The 25,329-nt window shown below is 37.9% G+C and overlaps 1 protein-coding gene across 2 annotated transcripts; it reads left to right on the plus strand.

Moving 5' to 3' along the window:
* The first annotated feature begins 6,802 nt into the window (after positions 1 to 6,802).
* Positions 6,803 to 24,495, plus strand: PSMC6 (proteasome 26S subunit, ATPase 6). Of its 2 annotated transcripts, XM_057723924.1 has the most exons (14): positions 6,803 to 6,934; positions 7,860 to 7,939; positions 8,031 to 8,070; positions 8,313 to 8,365; positions 11,025 to 11,092; positions 11,332 to 11,446; positions 13,260 to 13,347; positions 14,689 to 14,750; positions 14,838 to 14,961; positions 15,331 to 15,392; positions 16,829 to 16,949; positions 17,073 to 17,153; positions 21,067 to 21,138; positions 23,989 to 24,495. In XM_057723924.1, the coding sequence occupies exons 1-14, from the start codon at positions 6,808 to 6,810 to the stop codon at positions 24,105 to 24,107; spliced, it is 1,212 nt and encodes a 403-aa protein (XP_057579907.1). In that variant the 5' UTR covers positions 6,803 to 6,807; the 3' UTR covers positions 24,108 to 24,495. The 2 variants fall into 2 exon arrangements, with proteins under 2 accessions (XP_057579907.1, XP_057579908.1); XM_057723925.1 differs by lacking the exon at positions 17,073 to 17,153.
* The last annotated feature ends 834 nt before the right edge of the window (positions 24,496 to 25,329 follow it).

Below are 25,329 nucleotides of genomic sequence, written 5' to 3' on the forward strand. Positions count from 1 at the left end.
TCTTCTTTATCCATTTATCTGTTGACAGACACTTAGGTTGTTTCCACACTTTGGCAATTGTGAATAATGCTGGATGAGTGTGGAAGTACAGATATCCGGGTGTATACCCAGAAGTGAGATTGCTGGATCTTACTTTATTGTCTTGATAACTGTAATTTTTCCTTTCAGATTTGTAAGGGATTTTAGAATGTATAAAATACAGTTTTATACATATATTTATACATATTTACTGATATACATTTATATCAGTATAAATATTACTGATGTTTTCCTGAGGATCCTTGGAGTTGGTCCTTTGTGTGAGTTCTCTTCTTCAACTCTGGCTGCTCTGGCATCTCCTTGCCTATGTTAAGGCCCATGAAATAGTTGACTAGTCACCCAATAACGATTTAAGGAGCATTCACAAGGTACAAAGTTCAACCTTGGCTTCCTGAAACTCCAGCCTCCCATATACCATAACTTGGCTAAACAGTATAAAATTTTTTGGAGATGAACAATTAGCGATGAGCAATTAGAATATTGTTATCCTAATACTAGTGGTCATAACAATAACACGACTTAGATTTAATGTACAGCATTTCTTGTTGGAATTCTGATTACGCTGCAAATAACAGCTGCTATTATTTTTTTAATGACCAAAGCAGGAAATGGCTTGAGCCCAATTTCTCAAAATGGGATTTCTGTGGGAAGCTTCTCGGTACATGAACATGTTCTGACATTGAACAGACTGGAAGGAAATGATTAAGGGAAAAATGTGGTTGAGGAAAAGGATTATTATGACACATGAGGAAGAAAGGCTACGTAAAAACCTAAAGGCTTGGTGCTGATATTCGATTAGATCTATGTATGTAGTATTTACTGAGTGTAGGTGTGCACATGCTGTCTTGCTAGGCTTTTCTGTTGAGCTGCTTGAGATCATCGGAGCTGGGGAGACCTGCCACCTAGGTTCTGTGGTCACCTTCTTCATGTCGGGGCCTAGAAGAGGGAACGGACTTCACTTCTTCACTTCCCACTCACCCCTTAGCCCAGTGCAGTCTGGTTGCCAACTCCACTCTCCTACTCCTCTTTACCTGACCTTCTTATTGCCAAATCGAATGACCATTCTTCACTGAAGTCCTAACATCTCCCCTGCATTTTGACAAAGCTGATTCCTTCTTTCTTTGATTCAGTTTCCTGTGCACCAAACACTGCAGTTCCTCCTTGCAGTTCTCTGGTATTATTTAACGGTCTCCTTCACGGGCTTTCCCGGAGCCCTCCTCCAAGATGTGAGTCTTCCCCAGGATTCTATCCTTTCTTCAGGGCTGTTCCTCATCTACACGCTCCCAGGGAGGAACGTGTCCGATCTCATGATTTTAAATACTTCCTTTATGCTCATGACTCCCAAATCTGTTTTTCTGCTTCAGATCTCTCCCTTGAGCTTCAAAATCCAACTGCCTGTTGGACACGGCCATTGGGTTTTCTCAGAAATCTTTGATCACATAACCATACACATCTAGACAGCTAGAAATCAGGAAGCCATCCTCAGTTTCCCCCTCTTTCACCTTCCATGACCCGCTGATAAACCAAGTCCTGCCAATTCTACCACCAGTTTATTCCCTCCTCTCCATCTTTATGACCAAGAACTAGTTTCAGCCGCGATTGCTGCTCACTGATTTATTACTGTATTTCCTTAACTAATCACCCACGTTCTAGGCTTGTACCCCTCAAAAAACAGTCTTCCCTGCTAGCCTGGTTTCTCAAAAATGTAAACCACATTTGTCTAAAATCTGCAATGCTTCTGATCTGATCCTTCTGAAGAATTAAACTAAAGATTCTCAGCAGGACATTCAAGGTCCCCATCGATATTTCCAACTTCATCTCCAATGCCTCTCTGCCTTACAGTTAGTGAACTAATAACGACTCCCCCAGAGACCTTGTTTCCAGCTTCCATGTCTTTGCTCACCCTGTTTCCACACCTGAAATGTTTTCTCCCTTGTCCCACACGCGTCCCCCTCACTTAACCTGGCTCATTCCTGCTACTGCCAGGGAGTCCTCCCTAACCCCCTCCTCTGTGGTTATATTAGGTTCCTCTTCTTTGGTTCCATAAGGGCATATAATGGTGTCAGGTGGAATCAACTATACGTTTGTGTGTAGGTTTTCCACATTCAACAGACGGGTAGGGAACTTGCTTTGATAGTCTCAGTTTCCCCAGAACTTAACATTGTGGATATGCTTTACAAGATGACTTATGAGTAAATTAACCAATATACGAACAAATTAACTAATGAACAAACTTAAAAAGATTTCAACCGCATGAGATGTCACAGGGCAGTGTATGGTTAGGATTCAAACAACCACTATGAACTTAGCGGTAAAGTGATCATTTTGGGCAGAAGTAATTTTGGATCAGGGAGAGGACAGAATAGAATTGGAATTGACAGTAGAAAATTCACAAAGGGTATAGATGTGGGAAACCTGACGGCACCGTGCAGTCTCAACTACCAGTTGACTCATTCCTTAGGAATGAATTCATTAGGAAAACATAAAAGAAAGTTATCTAAAATTCATTTAGAAAACATTTCAAGGTCAGGACTATCCAGTCAAGAAACAAGAGTGGCTACAAATTCAAGGACTCTAGACTCAGCACGCTTGCAAGGAGAGGGGAGAGAGAAAGTTCCAAAATGGAGACATGTAGATGAAGTGACGTTCCAACACGCTGAATGTTAAAATTCCTCCCGCCCCTCCGGCAGACCAGCTGTAACGCTCAGCTCCTGCTCTGCAGCCCTCATACACTGCTTTCCACCTGTCCCATTACACCTGATCCCTTTCCCTCCCATTCTAAAGGGGGCTTGGAGAATTCTCCCAGGAATAAACGATGGCATCAAAAATAAAACGGCTGGTCCCTCTCACTCACATGCTCAGAATTCTACTGTCTTTTTATTTTAGTGCCTCACTCATTCTATGATCAGAAAACCAAGGCACATCAGATTGTTAATGAAATCCTCTCACATGAAATAGAGAGACCAAAACAAATAGGAAAAGGGAAATTTGAGGAAACAAAGAAGGAAGAAAGGAAGAAAAATGAAAAGCTATAACCAATATCATCAAAGTCATAAGAACAGGATTCTACACAGCCAATAAATAAATTAAATAAATAAATATATATATCAAAAAAAGAACAAGATTCTATAAAAAGGAACAACCAGAGAACAAGAAAGTGTTCTTAGAAACTAAATATATGATAGACGAAATAAAAAGTTTCAACAGAAACGTTATGAGTAGTAACAAAATCTTCTAGATAGTAAAATAAAAAGACAAAAAGGCAGGAACAGATGAGAAAAGATAGAAAAAAATAGAGGATTAATTCAAGGAGAACAGTCTGACCAGTAAGAGTACCACTAAGAGAGAACATGCAAACATAGGAAATAATCTTAGAAGTAATTCTAGAAAATAGCCAAAATGGAGGGATGGCTATCTAGAGTCACTGGGCACACTGAATGCCCAGTCAGCAGATGGAAAATGCCCCTGACAAAGATAAAAATTTCAAAAAGAAGAAAGAAATCTTGGTTCCCGGCAAAGAATTGAGAATCAGAAGGACACTACAGAAGCACTGGAAGCTACAGGACAGTGGAGCAAGGGCTTCAAAATTCTGAGAATTCTATAGTCAGCAAAACTATTCATCAAGTATGAAAGTAGAATTAAGATGTTGTTAGATACAAAGAATAACAAACACCTTTAGATCCTTTCTCAGAAAAATCACTGAGAGGATATGATCCAACCAAAGGAATAAACCAAAAATGAGGAGACCTGGGTATCAGGAAAGAAAAGACAGTACACAAAAGAGGAGTTAGGGAAGTTCTAGAAGAGAGTTATGCAGCATCCCTACAGACCTCAGATTAGAGAAGAAGATAGAGGCCTCCAGTAGGAGTGTCTAGTTAAATCAGGACTAGAGGGATACCTGATGTGACTTTTTGAAAAACACTATTCAGAGGAAGTTTACAATCGTATTGCAAAGTTGGGTAGAAAAAAGTGATTTAAAAAAATAAGTGGGACTTCCCTGGTGGCACAATTGTTCAGAATCCACCCGCCAATGCACGGGACACGGGTTCGATCCTTGGTCCGGGGACATCCCACATGCAACTAAGCCTGGGTGCCACAACTACTGAGCCTGCACTCTAGGGCCCTCGAGCTGGAACTACTGAGCCTGAGTGCTGCAACTACTGAAGGCTGTGCGCCTAGAGCCTCTGCTCCTCAAGAGAAGCCATGGTAATGAGAAGCCCTCACACTGCAATGAGGAGTAGCCCCTGCTTGCCACAACTAGAGAAAGCCTGCACGCAGCAGTGAAGACCCAACGCAGCCAAGGGAAAAAAAAAGCTATTTTACAAAAGATAAAGCCTCAAATTGATCTAACAAGAAATAGCAGCATAAGTATATTACTTAGAAATGTGGAGGTTAATACAAAAAAATAAAACAAAAAAACAAGTTAAGGAATTGGAGAATGGGTCTCAGGGATGGAATAGGGTGGGGTGGTGGACTGGGGTTCATTTTCAATCGAACCCTTGTAGTACTTTAAAAAAACTTTATGTATTACTTGGATGAAAGAAGAGTATTTCCCAGAAGCCTAGGAATTCGAACTTCTATTCGTACCTCATCATCTTACTGCTCAGCCACAGACGCATTCAATTAAGTGCATTCTGGTCAGTATTTGGGGGTAGATGTTTGGAATGACAAATTTCTAAAAACTTGAGTGTTATAGATGATGTGTGAGCAGAAGTAGTTGCAACTTGCCTACCTGGTACTGTCTCCTAATTTCTCTCTAGGAAAATATCAGTTCCTGTTGCACTCGTTATCCGTCACCATGTAAAAAATGAACACAAACTTAGTGGCTTAAAACAACAAACATTTATTATCTCAAGTTTTTGCGGGCCAGCAGTTCAGGGACAGCTGACGTGGGTTGCGTGACTCAGTCTCTCATGATGCTGCAGTGAAGACTAGAGCCATCTGAAAGCCTGCTTAGGGTTGGAGGCTCTGCCTTGAAAAGGGCGCACTCACACGGCTGTCGGAAGGAGGCCTCAGGTGCTTGCTGGCTGTCCCTTTCATGTGGGTCTCTCCAGAGATCTGCTGATGTGTCTTCTTGGCATGACAGCTGGCTTCCCCCCCCCGAGGGAGTGATCCAAGGCAGAGTAAGGAAGCAGCCCCAATGCCTTTTATGACCTAGTCTCAATGGCTGTGTGCTGTACTTCCACTTTATTCTATTTCTCCAGAACAAGTCGCTAGATCCAGGGGAGGGAAATTAGGCTCCACTTCCTGAAGTGGGAAGTACCAAAGAGTTTGCATACCTATGTTAAAACCACAACACCTATCAATGCTCCATTATACTTAGTAGGTTAGGAGACTATCCTTAAATGATTTTTTGATGATCTAAATACATCTCATCACGGTTTGTCATGACACCACTTTTAATGACCCCTCCCTCCAAAACTAAGATATACCCGACCTTCCCACCTCACCTCTTCTCTATTCTACAATATTTTAAGTTCCTTGAGAACTGATGACATTTCTTAGTCCTTTTGTATCTCTGCTTACCTATAATAGTGTCTAACACATTCACAAATTCATTCAATAGTTTATATATATGTAATTATATATATAAAACCATCTTCTGGGGATACAATAATGAGCAGGAAATAGTCATAGTCCTTGTTTTCCTGGAGCTTATAGTCTTCTAGGGGGAAAAGACACATTTAATTGCATTTAAACATTCAAGCACACTTATGAACCATATAATTACAAATTAAGCTACACTTTATGATGGACAGGGATACAGTCTTAGAGATGCATATAAAAAAAGGAACAGGCTGTTCTGTTGCAGGCGTATGGAAAACAGACAGGAGGTTCCACTGAAGTTGGAACGTTGCCACATGGGCGACAGAAGAAGAATAAGTCAAGGGAATTTAAAACACTGGTGTGTCATGTTGAAATAACACACTACTGTGTGCTTATAAACAGTTATTGAATTGAGTCAAATGGAGCTATATACATTTTTTGTTTGCCTCACCTTCTCTTCTTTACTTCTTGATGTCAGCGGTGATATACTTTGGTGAGGATGGGCTAGTTTGACCAGAATAGTGGCAGCTGAGTTGGAGCAGGGACTAAGCCCGCTCAACCCACCTTCCTTGTTTATTGTCTAACTGCAATTCCCAGTTATATTTGAAAAAAACAGGACAGAATAGTCACACAATACCCATAAGATTTTTTCCTTGTAAATTTTTTACAGTGCTGATTTTTTCATCGTTTTGATTTTTTTCCTTGCTTCCTTCCTTTCTCTCTTCCTCTCTCTCTCTCTCCTCCCCCCCCACCCGATGGACTCGTAGCCCCTCACTCCCTGAGGGGATACAGGAAGGCAGAGCCTACCCTCTGCACCTGGAGATCGAGGGTTCGCCAGCACTGTGTCACACCGAGAGTCTGTCTGTCTTGCAGAGATACGCCATCAGAGCTACGCAGGGAGATACCTATATTCCCCGCTTCACTTTCATCTTGGTTTATCGCAAAGTCTTCTGGGGTCCCAGGGCGGCAGCGACTGAAAACACCAAGGCCTCTCGGGGCACAGCGCCCTGCTCTACCCAGGCTGACCTGCAGGGGACGCTGTCGCCGGAGGCCTCCCTCGGCGCACGCCGGCCCCCGGAGCGCACCGAGACGCGGAAGCTGGAGAAGCCGAGGGTGGGTGGGGGGGGGGGGGGCGACCGGAAGGGGCGGGGACTTCCGCGAACCCTCCCCTTCGGGGAGGTGCGCCTCTCTCGCCCCGCCCCTTCCCCCGCCCGGGCGGCCATGGCCATTCCCGGCATCCCCTATGAGCGGCGGCTTCTCATCATGGCGGACCCTAGAGATAAGGCGCTTCAGGATTACCGCAAGAAGCTGCTGGAGCACAAGGAGATCGACGGCCGTCTCAAGGAGTGTGAGTGCGCCTTTCATTCCACCGAGTGTCGCGCGTGGACCCGCTTCTGCGTCTGACGCAGGGGAGGCCTGTGGCCGCGCTCGGGAGCCGGGCCGCGGGCATGCGGAGGCCCGAGCCCAGGGAGAAGGCGCTTTGTCATCGCGCCCGGAGCGCGGGGCGCCGAGCCGGGGCGGGCGCGGGGAGGACGCCGCCCTTCTGAGGTGGAGGTGGGGGGCGGCTAGGGGCAGCGGCGAGGGGATCAGGCGTGGCCCCGGGCGGAGGCGGCCGGGGAGGCGGAGGCGAAGGAGCGGCGCGCGGCCCCGGAGCGCGCAGGGACGCCCAGCAGGCGGCGAGGCCCGGCGGCCGGCCTGTGAGCGGCGGGCAGCCCGCCTGTCCGTGCCCCGTGCTTGGCGCTGGCCTGCCTCGGGCACGCAGCTTGCCTGCCTCCGGAGCTGAGAGCGCTCCTGTGCTAGCTCAGCGCGCCGCCCCCGACAGTCCTGCACGGTGGAAGTCGTGGAGCGGGGCCTGCACCGCGAGATCCGCGGAATGTGTACGCCTGGGCTAGAAAGCCAGCCCAGCGGCCCGTGGCAGTGGGTGAGGACGCGAGGAAGGGCCTCTGACTCTCCTGTCATTCGGACTTGTAATCTCCAGGCCGGACGTGTCACACTGTCCCTGTCTGTTAAGAACGTAACCTAAAATGGGCTCAAACACCTAAGCGTTGCCCCTCAAGAAAATAAAAGCCTGGTGCTTTCTCTGTAGCGTTTCCTTCTTAAACGTGTCATCTATAAACGGCGTTACTTCTGTGTGTGTGTGTGTGTGTGGTTTGGTGTAGTGGATATAAGATATATGTAAGCTGAAACAGACGTAAATAAACTTAAAGTCTGACTTAGTGGCGTACACTCGCTAAGGTTATTTAATTTAAAATGTTCAAATTATATTATTTCAGTAAGGGAACAATTAAAAGAACTTACCAAGCAGTATGAAAAGTCTGAGAATGACCTGAAGGCCCTACAAAGTGTTGGGCAGGTAGGTGATGGAGTTTGGGATGTAGAGGGTGATGCTGATTTGTTTTTTTTAGCTCTTAGCAAAAAGTAATGCCTTTTTCTTTCTTTCTTAGATTGTGGGTGAAGTACTTAAGCAATTAACTGAAGAAAAATGTAAGTGTATTAGATTGTCAGTAAAGAAAAAGAGAGCAGACTTCCTTCCCTCCCACCACCAAGTTTTGAAATGCTTATTATTTTAATGACTGTAATGAAAGTAGATGGTATCCTTGCATAGACTAAGTTGTCTTTCAACTCTTGTCTTTTGGAGAACAGAAATCAAACTCAACCTGCCATCAGTGTGGGTGTATTTATTTTTTACTATTTTTTCAATTTGCATTTTCATTTTCTTCTTCTAGTCATTGTTAAAGCTACAAATGGACCAAGATATGTTGTGGGTTGTCGTCGACAGGTAACATTTTACATTTGTATACTGCTTTATAATTGACAAAGGTGCTTTCATATGGTATTTAATTCTTGAGGTAAGCAAGTGAGGCATTATGCCCGTAACTCCCAAAGGTGACTTGTTCAGATAGAGTGAATATTAGCAAAGCCTGAAGTCAAACCATGGGTTTGACTCTTGGTAGTTTCTACTTTTCTACTCTGTCGCATTGCCTCAGTCAGCTCTACACACTGAGAAAACAAAGAATTTTAGAACTGAAAAAAAATCTCAGATTATTTTATTTTAATGTCTTCTTTGAAGAGGACTTAAAAGTATTAGACCTTATAAATTACATTTTATATTTAAACATTCAAAAATGTTACTTATAGGCTTACTGTAGGTTAAATTGATTTTGTATGAGGTTCATTTAAATTAGAATCGGCAAATTGAAATAATTTCAGATTTTATTTTGCAGTCATCAAAAATGCCGACAAATGGCTTTGGATCATTTAGTAGCCTCTGAAGCCAATTTATGTGCTACTGTTTAGGAAGTTATCTTTAGCTGATTCTTACAAACTCATTGGAAGAGCTTTCTCTGAGTATTTGTTATATCAGGTTCAGGTTTTAAAACATCGGTATGACATGGCTATGGAATGGAATTTTACCCAGGGACTAAATTCAATCTAAAGATTTTGTCTAGCATGTAAGTGGGATGACATTTTCTGAATCAAAATTTTAGATGGCCTGATCCGACAAAGGATTATTTATGTCCCTTTCAGGGCCCTCTGGATGCCAGAAGTTGGCATTTATTTCTAAGATATTTTGTGGTTGTCTGAGGGCAGGAGAGTATTTGAAAACTGGAAAATATTAGAAAAGCCAGAGTATTCCCTATAGATGTGAATGTTGAAATAACTTCATATTGATCTCTGTTTAAGCTCTTTTTCAAGTACAGTAGTCCCTCCTGATCTGTGGGGGATGTGTTCCAAGACACCCAGTGGATGCCTGGAACCTGGGAATATACCAAACCCTATATATGCTCTGTTTTTTTCCTGTACACACATACCTATGATAAAGTTTAATTTAAAAATTATGCACAGAAGGAGATTAACAAAAATAATAATAAAGTAAAACAATTGTAAAAAATATACTGTTACAAAAGTCATGTGAATGTGGTCTCAAAATATCTTGTACAAATGTAATGCCTTTTCCATCCTGGCTTAGCACTTGTCATGTACTGTCACCGTAACTTTTGCAGTTTGAGGCGTGACAGCAGAACTAGCACAGGTTTCTTTTTTCTTCTTCACAATTTTACGGATAGGAGATTAGCAACTTCAGCATATGATTTTTGTTTCCTTATTAAGTCGAGAACTTTCCCCTTTTCAGTTAAAGGAAGTATCTGTGGCTTCTCTTTGCCATATCGGAATGGCAAGCATCACTTCTCTTGCGCTTTGGGGCCATTGTTAAGGAAAGTAAGGATTATTTGACCACAAGTGCTGTGATATCATGACAGGGGGACAGTGGATCTGAAAACAGAGAGGGCTACTGAGTGGTTAACGGGAGGGATATGCTGGACAAAGGGATGATTCACGTCCCAAGGACATAGCTTTCATCATGCTACTCAGAACAGCATGCAATTTAAAACTTAGGAATAGTTTATATCTGGAATTTTTCATTTAATATCTTCAGGTAACTGTAATGTGGATGGGGGAGCGGGGGGACTATTGTACCTGGCAATTATTTTAGTTTAATCCATTATATTAAACTTAAAATTTAGGTTATCTCCACTTCATTTTAATAGGTGTTAAATCCTAAATTAAGTGCTCTTTGCAAAATCCTGTAAAAAGTGGTCAGTAATTTGTATGATTCTGAAAATGTATTGGCAAGCAGTTTTTTAAACTGTCGATGAGAAACTTTATTTTTTTTTGAAAAGTAAAACCTGAGTGTGATTTGAATCTATTTGGATAGATTGTATCCAGTTTTATCCAAATAAGTTACCCTGCCTAAATATGCCAATAAATTGTTTAGTATGATTCAGCTTAAAATGTATAGTAATATATTTACTGTTATGTCTGGCATGTAGCAAAGGCATGAATGAAGGTTGCTGGGGTTTTTTGTTTGTTCTTTAGAATTGCAATAAAAAATCTCAAAGGGGAAATAGAGTGCATATCCACCTTATCTCCTGTGATCACATAACACATTCTTCCCAAAACTATAGTTTTTAAAATAAATTTAATGGACATACCTTCAAGATGCTTTCCTTTCCTTTCCTTTCCCCAAAATGTTCATTATGGGATTTCTGTATAAATGCTTTGGTACCAATTGCCAAAGTCACTGTACTACAGTGTCTAAATAAAAATAATGAGCAAAACAATATTAAATAGTGAGCCTTTGAAAGTAAAATATTGCAGTCACTTCCTTCTTCAAAAACAAGGTTGTTGCCACCTCAAACTTTGTGTATTAGTGATTTCACATTTCACAGCAAGATTGCATAAAAGGGGCACTCTTTTAAGGAGCAGAAGGAAATAACTTTGAATTACTACTTTTTATAAACCCTTCCCTTGGGCATGGTGTTTATAATCTAATATTAGTGCTCTCTGAAGGATAAAAATGATTATTTGGCTTCTATGTTTTTGTTAGTGTCATTCCCCTTTTTAAGTGTTTATGTAACACCTTATTTTTATACAATTAGCTTGACAAGAGTAAGCTGAAGCCAGGAACAAGAGTTGCTTTGGATATGACTACACTAACTATCATGAGGTAGGTTTCTTCCACTCTTCAGTTTACCACTTATATTCATGAAGGGAAGATTTTATCCAAAATATATGCTTCTTGAGATCACCAAATATTTTTGCCACTTTTCTGCTTTTACTGATTTCAAATTAAACATGATATAAGATCACCTACAGGTGCTTGCATAAGCAAGTCATTTATACTCTGTTTGTAGGCTGAGAGAAAATATATCTTTTAAAAGAAAAATACACGCCTTATCATTACAGGTATTTGCCAAGAGAGGTAGATCCACTGGTTTACAACATGTCTCATGAGGACCCTGGGAATGTTTCTTATTCTGAGATTGGAGGGCTCTCAGAACAGATTCGGGAATTAAGAGAGGTTGGTATGCTTTGTTCTCTGAACTTACTGAGAAACATTACTGGTTTTAAAATGCCTAACGGGAGAAAGAGGATGTAAAATTACTTTGTCCAAATAGTGTTTACTGAATAATATACGTAGAGTATTTTTGCTGAAAGAAGAATAGGACTGACTCTTTAGGTATGAAAATTATGGGGTTTTTTGGTTAAGTTTGAAGATAATTTAGTGTTAGAAGAATCCTGTTCTTTTTATGACAGAGAAGGAAAAAAAGCTGAGAATAGTTGATATCCAATGCCCATGCCATCTGTTGTTTAGATTATCTTAGTAATTTACTTGGGTCAGAGCACAGCTGGATAGTGTGTGTAATGTAGTTTTTACCATAACCTGATTGATTTCCCATTACCCTTGAATAGAGTTAAGTTGTATGTGCCTTAAATACTTTATTTTGATAAAGCTGCTTGCTATCATTTAAAAAAACATTGGCTCTAGGGTGGCTTAAACTTTAAGTTCTTAGGTGAAGAATCAAATCAGAATGGCCTTGCTTCACAGCACAGATGGCTTCTTAACAATTCTCTTTTAAGCAAATTACATTGTCCTATTGATTTCATCTTAATTTAGGATGGAAATATTCAGGAATGAATTTGGTTAGTTGGAATGGCTTACATTATCTGATGTAAGCCCTAACCCAATAGTTTTCAGACTTTAGCACTTTAGATTTTCTGGAACTCTTATTAAAGATACAGATTCTTAGGCCCTCTGCATGGTTTTGATGCAGTGGATTGGAGGTAGGGCACAGGAATTAGCGTTTAAACAAGTATTCCAGGCGATTATGGAACCAACTTGTTTTATTTTTTTTTAACCATACTTGAGGAAGCACTGGCCTAAGCATAAGTAAAAGCCTATTCTTTTCACTTTGTATTTAATGAAAGGGCAAAAGAGGAAGAACAAGTACTTCATGGAACAGTGAACTCTTTTACTGTATCAGCCATAGGAGCAGAGTGACTCTCTCACATGCACAGACACGCGCACGTGCCATGGGCATGCAGCACCCTTTTCCATCTGCAGACAATTGAGAATATTAATTTCTCACAATTTTGGCATGCCCTAATCATACCTATGGACAGAACTATTCAGTAGAGGTTTATCTCTCAAGTTACTGGTATTGTAAAGAGGTTGAATTGAGCAGTCACATCCTCACTTTTTCTGATCTCCACTTTTCTTTCTTTGAATCAGTCTTAGAACATTGAGAACAGAATTTATGGTTTTTTTAAGACAACTATGACAAAATGCTAACATAAGAAAATTTTTTATGCCATTTCTCTTAGTGGCAGTTATATTTTACTAAAGTTCCCCATTTTATAATTAGCTTTTGTTATATTCAAATACAATATAGTACAGATCTTTTTGTGTTTTTTGCTTAACTGATATTTTTGTAGTGTAATTTTTTTCTTGGCATAATTTACATTCAATATAATGCACGTTTTTAAGTGTACAGTTCAAATCTGTTTTGACAGGTTATATGCCTATGCAGCCATCACTCTAGTCAAGTGTGTGATTATTTTAACAAGTGTGTTAAATAATAAATAAACAGTTCAAATTACCACATGCTTTTTAATTAATTTTAAAAATATTTTAAGATTTTTAGATTTAAGAGATATCTTAAATCTGCTTGAAGAAAATCCTCTAATATAAATGGTTTTACACAGCATGGAATCTTAGATCTGTTATGAATTATGATGTGTTTACATAACCCTGCTGATATTTTACTTAAAATATTTGAAAGTACGTGAAAGTCTTTACTAACTGTTTAAGAAACATGCAACTTCTTTTCTAGGTAATAGAATTACCTCTTACAAACCCAGAATTATTCCAGCGTGTAGGAATAATACCTCCCAAAGGCTGTTTGTTATACGGACCACCAGGTTGGTATTAAATTATGTCTGCCCCACTGTAAGGGAATGAGTGAAGGAAGGAATAAAAAAATGAGATGGAAATATTTAACGTGGCAATTCCAGCCCTCATTCTGTTCATAGTAAGGATGGGATTGGGGATGTGTGTCTACTATTTTCTTAGGCTTGCTTAGTCCTCTTGTGTCTCGTAGGTATATATATCTTAACGTGCCATGTGATTCCAGTCAGTGGTATCCTGTGGTTCACAGACCTCTGGGTGTCCCAGAGACACTTTCAGGGCATCTGCAAGGTCAAAACTTAATATTGTAATACTAAGATGTCAGCACAATGAAAAAGAAAAAGGCAGCTAACATCTGTGCAGGTGGTGCAAAGCCTCGAGGGTGTAACTGCTTATGTCGCATGAATCAGTTAAGTCAGTGGCACAAGATGATACAGCAGTCATCGTCTCCATGGCCACTCACATTTGCAGTATTTAAAAAAAACATGCCAGTTTCACCTTAAAATGTCCTTGCTAAAGCAGTAAAAATACTAACTTTTGATCCTTGAATAATGTCTTTATTCTGTGATGAAATGGAAGACACATAGAAAGTACTTCTGTTGCATACTGAATAAGATAGATACCTCCAAGGAAAGCAGTTGTGCAATTATTTGAGTTGCCTACTGAATTAGCTGCTTTTCATGGAATGCCGTTTTTACTTGAAAGGATAATTTACAGTCTGTTAATTGATTACCTTGCACACAATTTTTAAAAAAATGAAGTGAGCCAATCATGTTAAAGGAAACTGATACCATCTGTAGCCAGTGATAAAATTTGAGCTTTTAAGTGAACATTTGAGTTTTTGAAAACTTTATGTCTAGTATGATGAGCTTGACAACTTTCAACTGTGATAATACAAGACAGGATGAGATCGGTGATAGTATTAACAGATGTGATTTTTTAATATTATGTAATGGAAAATGCCAGTATTTGGAAGATTTTCGTAACCTGCTGAATCATTAGTTTCCAAATAACAAATACTTGATATTACAATATATACGTAGGCAAAGGTCCACTTAGTGTTCAGTAGACCAGTGGATTTTAAATGTATAAGTTTGTATCATAGTCTGTAAGTAGAGTATGATATATTTGTAAAGTTATGTATTTGGTTTGCTTAAAATAGAAGGGATGTTATGAATAAAATTTTAAGTTTTAGTATTGAGAGTAAGAAGTGCTTTGGGATTTTAAATGGAAATTCTATTTAGGAATTAGCCTCCATTTTGCAAAATTTACTATTTAAAGGATTACTTTCTTAAGTTTTTTTGAAAATTTGTTTTTACTTTCCATCTAATGAGGACTTCTTTTGTCATTCCTAGGTACAGGAAAAACACTCTTGGCACGAGCTGTTGCTAGCCAGCTGGATTGCAATTTCTTAAAGGTAAAGAGAAGATTCTTTCTGTAGCTGTTGAAATTAAATTTTATTTGAATTGTCTTATGTTTACCTTAATGTTTTTCCTTTAATCAGGTTGTATCTAGTTCTATTGTAGACAAGTACATTGGTGAAAGTGCTCGTTTGATCAGAGAAATGTTTAATTATGCCAGGGACCATCAGCCGTGCATAATTTTTATGGATGAAATAGATGCTATTGGTAAGAATAACATTTTTAAAAATTTATTTTAAATTTTTCTTGAAAGTGTTAGGAATGTTTTTTAAATCTAAAAGAATTTTTCCCTCTCTTTTCACCTCTAATTGCAACCTGTGTGAAGTAGCAAAAATGAATTGAATGTTACTTTAAAAATATTCTTAAGGAAGTTTAACCAATCTTAATCAATAACCTTTAAAATTGAGAAAATGAGAAATACTATACCAAAATCATTTCTAATTTTGTCAGTATAATTCTTGCTAATTAATTTTCATCTTAATGTTTTAAACCCCAGACACTAATTTTCGTATTTTATTAAATGATGCTTCAGGAGGAAAAGAGTAAGGCATATAAGTTTCCATATCATTATTTTAGGTGGTCGTCGGTTTTCTGAGGGTACTTCAGCTGATAGAGAGATTCAGAGAACTCTAATGGAGGTAATGTTTGGTAGAGCCGATTTACAAAGATATCAGTGTTTATAAAATGAAGAAGTGAACATTGAACATTTGAAGATCAAAATGTGTACAATGGTTTAAATGAAGAATGTGCTTAAGTGTGAAATTTGAAAATACAGTTTTGACAGGAACGAACACTTTTCTCTACCACAATCTCTAGTGAGAAAATGAGTACTAGAAAATAATAGGGAAATCTACAAAACTTCACTTGATTTACAGCGGTACTCTTCTACGTTTTTTGGGCAGACTGGCCACTGAGATATTTATATATTGTACTTACTTTGTGAATGTGATCTTGTGTTAGTTTTATTAAGTTATTTTATGAGTGACAAGTATATTAAAACTGGTGGCAATAACTGAGTTGTAATTATGTATGCGGCTGCTCTAAAAATTACTAATACTTTCCTCTCTTTATTGCTGAGAACAAAAGGAAACTAAAATAGTTTCAGTTATTGAAGATGGGTGATGGGATTTTGAAATGTGTATAAAAGCCTTTTCCCACTCCAAATTCTGTGAAAGTGGTGGCAAGATTCCAGACACATTTTTCCACTTCTGTAAATAGCTAGGTAGCATAAGTAACGCGTTGTCAGCTTTTGTCTCAGTAGGGGTATTTGAAAATTAATTTTTATGAATTATACTGGTGTGCTCAGAAAATACACAGTATTTTAAAATTAGTTGTAGAGTCTCTTAGAAGCCTTAAATTGAGGTATTTTTTTTAAAAACACAGATGCTAGTTTTATTCATGTAGCTGATATGTTGTTAGGTAACACTTTGGGAATGTTAGACATATTGACATAAAGAAGTAGATGTATTGTCAGGCTAGCTTTGTTCTAAAGAGTTTGTTGAATGCAGTTAGATTTTTCAACATTTATTGAAGAAAACTTTAGGAATAGAAGGAAATATGTTAGGTATCTCAGTATTTCTATGTATAGTAGAATTATTTGAGAAGGAATTTAATGGATTTATTGTCAAGTTTGTGGAAAATCATTCTGTCCAGTTATCCTAATGTAAATTTTATGTCTGGCATACCATAAGCACTTGAAACATCAGTTTTTATTATTTTTATTTTAAAAGTAATTGTATCAAAAAAATTCGAACATTGGAAATCAGATCCACGTAGTTTAATTTCATAATTCTTGACTTGGATGGATGCCTTCAGATTTATTAAAACTGTCTGATAGTTATAAAAAGGTACATAGTTAAATAATCTATCTTGGAACGTTTAGGATGGAAAATATATCCCTTTATATAAGAGAAAGAAATATTCCATCAAATGATCACTCTGCATGTCGCCTATCTATCTGTAAGCAATACATTTCATGGTCTTAGGCATATAAAAGTGTCTGCTATGTGTTTTTTAATGGTTGGGATGTTTTATTAAATGAGCCTTTGATTTATATTCACAATTGTATTCTTAGCTACTGAATCAAATGGATGGATTTGATACTCTACATAGAGTTAAAATGATCATGGCTACAAACAGACCAGATACACTGGATCCTGCTTTGCTTCGTCCAGGCAGATTAGATAGAAAAATACGTGAGTTAAGCTTCTTTGCCTGCTGTCCGTTTCTCTTCCCATACCTCCTCCTCAACCCCTACTTTATTTAAAAAACAAAAAACCCGACTGCAAAAGAATTTCTTCTACTTTTCTTATTTTCAGATATTGATTTACCAAACGAACAAGCAAGGTTAGATATATTGAAAATCCATGCAGGCCCCATTACAAAGCATGGGGAAATAGGTAAGTAAATAACCTATTTCATATACATTTACGTTTGGTAAATGAAGTAAAGATATTACTGATGGTCTACCAAATCTAATTTTAAGTTCAGGAAACGTGATGGTCTTGAATTTAGCTAATAGTTATTGAGCATCTGCTATACACTAATAATTGTTCTGAGGATATAGCAATGAACAAAACAGACAGATTCCTGCCTTTATATAACTTACATTCTTGTCAGGAAAGACAGATGAAGTAAGTAAAATATTCAGTTGACCCTTGAGCAAAGTGGGTTTGAACTTCGTGGGTCTGCTTATACGTGGGCTTTTTCTGCTGGCAGATGCTGCAGTAGCACCTGATGGGGGTTGTTGATGGGGGTTGCTTGAATCCACAGATGCAGAACTGTGACTGTAGAGGGCCGACTGACTGACGTGCAGATTTGTCGACTCTGCAGCAGGTTGGCGCCCCAGCCCCCATGTTGTCCAAGAGTCAGCTGTGCAGTATATTAGATGAGAAGTGCTATGGAGAAAAATAAACAAGGAAAGGAGACTAGGTAATGCCAGGATCAGGCATGAGTATATATGTTTTTGAATGGAGGTGGCAAGGAGGAAGCACAGGGAAGTCCTTACCAAGGTGATTCTTAAGCAATGCCCTAAAAGATGAAGGAACTAGGTGTGGATATTCAAGGGGATATCATGCAGCAGGAACGGCAAGTAAGAAGGCCTTAAAGTAGGTGCGTGTGTGGAACATTCTAGGAGCAGCATAGGGGTCACGGTGTCTGTGGCAGAGTCAATGGGACAGTAGCAAGCAAAATAAATCATAGAAGTAATGGGGATCAGATTGTGTAGAGCCTTACTGAGGCCATTGTGTAGGAACTTTGGCTTTTGTTTTTTTAATATAAATTTATTTATTTATTTGTTGGCTGCATTGGGTCTTTGTTGTTGCGTGCAGGCTTTCTCTAGTTGCAGCGAGTGGGGGCTACTCTTTGTTGTGCTGCGAGGGCTTCTCATTGCAGTGGCTTCTCTTGTCCTGTAGCATGGGCTTTAGAGCGCAGGCTCAGTAGTTGTGGTGCACGGGCTTAGTTGCTCTGGGGCATGTGGGATCTTCCTGGAGCAGGAGTCGAACCCGTGTCCCCCTGCATTGGCAGGCAGATTCTTAACCACTGCACCACCAGGGAAGTCCCTGGTTTTTATTTTTAGTGATATGGATGCCATTGGAGGATTGTGGGCAGAGGAATAATATGACCTTACTTTTCATTATTTTTAAGTTTCTATTACAGAAAATTAGAGATAACATAAAAGTAGAGATGAGTATCACCTTATCAGGTATTCATCCCCCAGCTTCAGTAATTAACTCTTGGCTAATCTTGTTTCATCTGTAATCCCATCTCTTACCTTCCCTCTGGATTTTTAAAAAGAATTCCAGGCATTATATCATTTCATCTGTAAATATTTCAGAATTCACTTATGTTAAATAAGGTCATTCTGGCTGCAACTAGAGGGACAAGGATAGAAACAGGAGGATCTATTAGGAGGTTATTTCAGTAATCAGGCAGAAGATGAAGGGGGCTTGATCCAAGGTGGCAGCACAATCTTTTAAAATAATGAGATTCTGGACATATTTTGAAAATAGAGGTGACAGGACTTGCTAATGAATCAGATGTAGGGTGTGAGCTAAGGAGAAGAACCAGGGAAGACTTAGGTTCTTAACTCATGCAACTGGACAAATGGAATTGCCATCAGTTAAAGTGAGGGAAGACTGGGAAGATTAGGTTTTAAAGGGAGAATGAGGAATTTGATTCTGGCAGTATTTATTAATTTAAGATGCCAATTAGATAGCCAAATAAAGATGTTGATTAGTAATTCTGTGTGCCTCAGTAGTTCACTGGGGTGGTCTGTGCTAGAGTTATAAATATGGGTAATATCAGCATAAAAATGGTTCCAAGGAAATCAATGTGGACAGAGAAAGGATTCAAAAACTGAGCTAATTCCAGTATTAAGAAGTTGAGAGGAAAAAGCATCAAAGGAGACTGAGAAAGGATAGTCACAGAGGTAGGAGTTAACCAGGAGCTGGTGGTGTCCTAGAAGATAAATGAAGAAGTTATTATAGAGAGGAATTAATTTCCTGACAAATGCTGACAGTGGGTCTGAGAAGAAGAGTTCTGAGATTGAATTTACTATGTGAAGATCATTGCTGGCCTCATGAAAATAAATTTCTTTGGAGTTGTAGGAGTAGAGAGCCTCGTTCAAATGGATATCAGAGAGATGAGGACAGAGACATTGAATTTAGACACCTCTTTCAAGGAGCTCTCTAGCAAAGCAGAGAAGAGAGACAATGGAGGTGCAGCAGAAATGGAGATTAGGACTTGGGGGGGTGTTTCTTTAAGGTGGATGAGCTTACAACACTTTTTTATGTTGATGGGAATGATCTAGGAGAGAGATATAAGATAGTGTGCTATTTTTTGAAAACACGTTGGCTTTGTCTATGAGCATAGACTTCTCAGGAGAATAGGAGGGAAGGTAGCATATATAGATGCTGGTGATAACAGGTTCTTAAATATGGCAGGTACTTAGAGAATTTTTCTTCTGAATGGTTTTATTTTCTTAGTGAAATAGAAAGCAAGTTCAGCGTGAAGGTGGGAAAGTATTGTTAGAGATTTGAGAAAAGAGAACTTATAAAATAGTTATGTATAGAAATGAGAGACTGGACTAGGGTAAAGGCCAGCATACCATGTATTCTATTGTGGGCTAAATTCTGTCTGCCTTCTGTTTTTGTAAGTAAAGTTTTGTTGTAACAACCACTCCCATTCATTTACATATTGTCAGTGACTGCTTTCTCACTAAAACAGCAGAAATGAGTAGTCTTGACAGAGACCATATGACCTACAAAGTCTAAAATATTTACTGTCTTGCCCATTACAGAAAGTTTGCTGACCCCTAAACTAGAGGAATCTAGTATAATTGCCAAGCAGCTTTAAAAACCTTTTAAAAGTTAGTCCAGAACAATTACAGATAGTTGATCATTGTCCTTCTCATTATTCATGTGAAAGGGTTTTGAATTGGAAAGACTGAGCTGAATTTATAGGCTTCCCATACTGAGCTCTTGCTAGGGGCCAGAGACTGCTAACCTTGGGAATCTCGGCTCTCCAGAAGCTTATGTGAATTTGAATGTGAATGAAGACCAATTAATGAATTATCTATGGGATTTCAAGTAGGGATTGACATACTCTAGATTGCCTGACAAGGGTGCCTTATTGTAGTTTTTCACATTGTAGTAGCCTGTGTGTCGTTCTCTCCCTATTCTACATCAAGTCCATAACTGCTGCCCTAAACCAGCAGTTCTTCATTTCAAGTCTGTCATGTGGATGGAAAGGTCACTTGACTGTTATTGTTATCATAGATCTCATACCTCACCACTTGGAGCTTTCACAGAAACCAGAAAAGCTAGCCAGTGTTTATGCTAGCATTTAAAAATTTTGTGTGATAAAATGATATCTGAAGACTATTTTTGGTATATTTTATTTTTGCCTTATGTGATTAAATTCCATTGTGGTTACAGTTGGTTTTGAATGTTCTAGATTTACTCAAACTAGATACTTGGTTACAGTTTTAGTAAGAGTCATAGCTTCAAAGATATCTAAAGTTCACATGCATTTAACTATTTCTCTGTGTAGAAACAGGTTAAGATGCTTTCAAATCTTGATATTTCTTGGTTTTAGAGTTTTAGAAGTATGCTTATTTCTACTTGGTGCTGGTTTATTTAACAGAAGTATTGATTTTAGTTGTTAATATTGTGGAATGTTAACAGAGATGATGCCTAACAGAGGTAAATTCAAAGAAAGCTCTTAAGTTACATTTTCTGTGTGAGCATAAACCAAGAAAAGGTCTACTGTTATGATTTTTTAAAACTAATCTCCAGTATTTTTCCTAAACAGATTATGAAGCAATTGTGAAGCTTTCAGACGGCTTTAATGGAGCAGACCTGAGAAATGTTTGTACTGAAGCAGGTAAGGGTTTAAAGTACAGTTTTTACTATTGACGTTGATTTGTTTAATTTGCTAAAAATGTGTTTGGGTTTGTCCAGAAGCAGAGCCTGGGCTTTGCAAGAATTTGAGTGCTTGTCATTTTCTGGGAAATTGATTCCAAGAAGCAGCAGAGAATAGGGCAAGTGAGATGGGAAGAGGGAAAGCTGTAAAGAGGATGCATCATTAAAGTAGCTGTTGTAGGCAAGAGGGGTTTGCTTCTGATGAGACCTCAGAGAAACATACGAAATTCTTTCCAAGGTTATCTGCCTGAAATATGGGAGAGTGGAGCATTTATTTACCAGCTCGCATCCTCCATTCCTGCATGGGATGAGATTTCCCCTTGGGGATGTTAACTCCTTTGCACTTAAGGATGCCTTACAGTAGAATGTGGAAAGACATGCATGTGATAGCACGCTTGTCACCCTGGAGTAAGTCTGAGACTACAGAAATATCTGCCACACCTGTGGCACAAATCCGACTGGGCCAGCATCAGGGTGTCTGCTGCAAAATGGATGACATGCTTTCTGATACTAATCTGTCAGTAGTTAGCTTTGAAAGATGGATTTATGAATTTTGTGTTCATGCAACTTGTGGAAATGTAGTAGTTTTTTTAGTATAATTTTCTCTGTGGATTTTGTGATTTTATTTTTATTTCTGATACCAAGTGGCTTTAAAACTATACATAGAGTCATTTAGTTTTTGTCTTCCACACAGAATCTTAAAATTAAAAAAATTAATATCTACAGTAGATTTGATACTTACTGACTTTCACAGGTTGCATATGAACAGTTTTTAAGTATTATAATATGTGAGTTCCTCTTGTTTTCATATCACCTTTTAGCCATATCGTAACATTTCTTATAAATTCAACAGACTGTGTTTAAAGAGGCTGCTCAGACATGGCTTCTCCATAGGAGCATCTTCACGGGTGTATGTGACTCAGTGTCTGGGTCAAAGATCTGCAGGTCCATAAACTCACAGTCAGATCACAATAAACCATGCTCACAAAGACTTAGTAATAAACAAAAATATTAAGAGGTAAACAGTCAGTAGCCTGAACTACTAGAGGTAACTTATGTTATTCTCCTTTCAAAATCTACACTGGACCAAATTATTATTAGAAGATTGCTTTGGTGAAATTGGAATCCAAACAAAAGCAGTATCGTAATCTTTACCATTAAATTATATTGTTTCTTTTTCCCACATATTTTTTAAAAGTTTATTTTTAGCTATTTCCAATAAAGAACTATAACTTCGGTGTGGATTAAAATTTAAGCTTTTTAAACTTCTCATATGGAGACATACTGAAATTCTTTGGTTTTCTTTTTATCAGTCTTCAGGCCTTTTTTGTTAACATATCTTTCTATGAGTTAAAATATACTTGATTCAATTATAGTTGTCTTTTCCCATTCAAATCCTGAGATTGTCACCCTTTTCGGATTAGAACGTATTTTAGATTTACTCCTTCACTAAATAATGATTTGAAAACAAGTAATATGCACAAGCTTTGAAAAAATAACTTACCTACTTTAGTTATAGCCTTCTAAACAGGTCTTGAAACTTCACTATGTAAAAAACTAGTCATTTCCATTCACCTGATTTTTGAGGACAGCAAACAATGACTATTGCCAAGATTCTTTATGTAGAAATCTTGAAAGACAGGAAGTAACCCTTGCAATTTTCTCTTGCACCCACTCATTTTATATTAGTGGAAATTCAGTATAAGCAGATCCTCAAAGAAAATAGTAGTAGGATTCATTTAATTAGTAGAAAGTGATAATTTACTAGCTTTAGCTTATCATGAAATTAGGATTATCTCAAAATCTGTGACCCATATTCATGACACAACTAATGTTTAAAGAAAACCACAAACAAAACTTTTACCTCCTTGTCAAATAGTATTTGACAAGTAACTTGTCAAAAACTTGAAAGCAAAAATTCAGTTGTGATACTTGAATATGAAAGTCATATAAAATATCAATTTGTATATAAAAAAGGTAAATTGTCTTACATGAATAATGACATTGAGTTTTGTTAGAGCCCACTGTTGACCTTCTTTAATTCTCACTCTCTAAGCTTTTGATTATTAACAAGGAAAAGCTATCGAAATTACTTGGAGGTGTTTTGTGTTTTTCCAAATCATACATGTGTTCCCTCCTTCCAGGGGACTGCTGCCTGTAGAGTTAGGAAGCTTCTGCCTAAAATGTGTATGTATTGCTGATAGCTGGGTTGTTTTGTTGTGTTTTTTTCAAGATGCCATTGGATACAGGGACTGTGTGAGCTGGAATTTAAGTATCCAGATAATTGTCTTATTGTTTTCTAGCTTTTGGTTTGGAAAATAATGCTCACTATAGTTATGGAAATGAATTGAACAATTATAATGGTTTTTAGCAAATTAGAACTGCTGGCTGAGAAGTAGTACATCTAGGCTCCTTCACATTAATCCCATAGAATAATATTACATTATTTAGTTTTCTTTAAAATTTTTTTCAATTGAGATATAATTGACATATTAGTTTCATGTGTACAACATAATGATTCAGTATTTGTATATATTATGACATGATCACCATAATAAGTGTAGTTAACATTCCACCATCACAGATAGAAAAATATTTTTTTCTTGTGATCAACTCATAGCAACTTTCAAATATACCATGCAGTATTAATAAGTAGTCACCTTGCTGTACATTACATCCCCAGGCCTTATTTATCTCTTAAGTGGAAGTTTGTACCTTTTGACCATATTCACCCATTTCACCTACCCCTCCTTAGTTTTCTTGAATAATTCACATATTAAATATAGCAGTCATGTTGTTTTATTTTCCACAGGTATGTTTGCAATTCGTGCTGATCATGATTTTGTAGTACAGGAAGACTTCATGAAAGCAGTCAGAAAAGTGGCTGATTCTAAGAAGCTAGAGTCTAAATTGGACTACAAACCTGTGTAATTTACTGTAAGGTTTTTGCTGACTGCATGACAGATATTGGCTTAATGTAAAAATGAAGTTAAGGAAAATAATGTATGTATTGGCAATGATCTCTTAAAAAGCATATGAATAAAAATATGTATGAATAACATTGTAAAAATTAGTTATTCAGTAATTCTACTTTTAAGAAGTATGGAAGAAATTTGTATGTTTGTTAATGTTGCATTTATTGCAGCAAAAGTTATAGAAGAAGAGTATGTTGAAGCTTTTCGTATTTGCTGTGTGAGTATTTTGTAAAAATGGTTTGAGATAGTAGTACCAGAGAGCATTTCTTATGACTTATTTTATATCATTTGTTTTCCTCATCCTAAAAAGTTTAATAAAATCTGTTTGATTCAGTCCTCCTCCATATATTCTTGTCTTTTATGAGACTAAATTTACTATGGTCTATTAGGTTCTTTAGTAAGTATAAACTATTAATAACCAAGATGAAGTTGTATTTAGATTGTAGACTTTTGAATTTTATTTTAAAACAGTACCTACACTCATTGTTCATGAGAGTATCTTGTCATATGTAACATAGATGTGTGTCTATATCTGTATATTCCTCCTTCCAGAAAGTCTCTATTTATTCTCTACCTACTATGATTAGGCTGTGTGATAGTTAATTAAAATGCTATATGCACACCCATAACCCTTTTTTTAGATTATGATTAAAAGTAATATTTGCATTAAATGTGACTTGGTTTTCTTGATTTATGTGAGATGATAGTTTCCTTTTGAGGAGGTTTGTACACTCTGCTCAGAAAAATTCACACATACATACACACAATTTTGCATATGTTAAAACTTAGGAGATTTATTATTTCCCAGGCTCACCCATGGACACTATAGGTATCTATGGATACCAGCATAAGAGTGTCTGATGTAGGGGATGTTGATGTCAGAAATGTTCAAAACAAACGTTTTGTTACCTATACACAATTCTTTCTCACATTATGTGGCAATTAAAGCTTTAACAAATTGCAATAGAAGTCATCATTGGGTATCAATTAAGATTATGTTATTATTAAAGGTGCTATTAAAAAAAGAAACTGTCTTCAGTTTCATAAATACTAAAGAATGAATGATATGTGATTCAGCTAATGATACAATCATTACTCTGCTAGCCAGTTTTTAATTTGAAGAATGTGTACCTTTTTATAACTAAAAGGGAGAGAACAGTTTACATAGTGGTAGAGAA

This window comes from Hippopotamus amphibius, chromosome 2 (genome assembly GCF_030028045.1).
Source record: "Hippopotamus amphibius kiboko isolate mHipAmp2 chromosome 2, mHipAmp2.hap2, whole genome shotgun sequence".
In the NCBI taxonomy this organism is placed as follows: Eukaryota; Metazoa; Chordata; class Mammalia; order Artiodactyla; family Hippopotamidae; genus Hippopotamus; species Hippopotamus amphibius.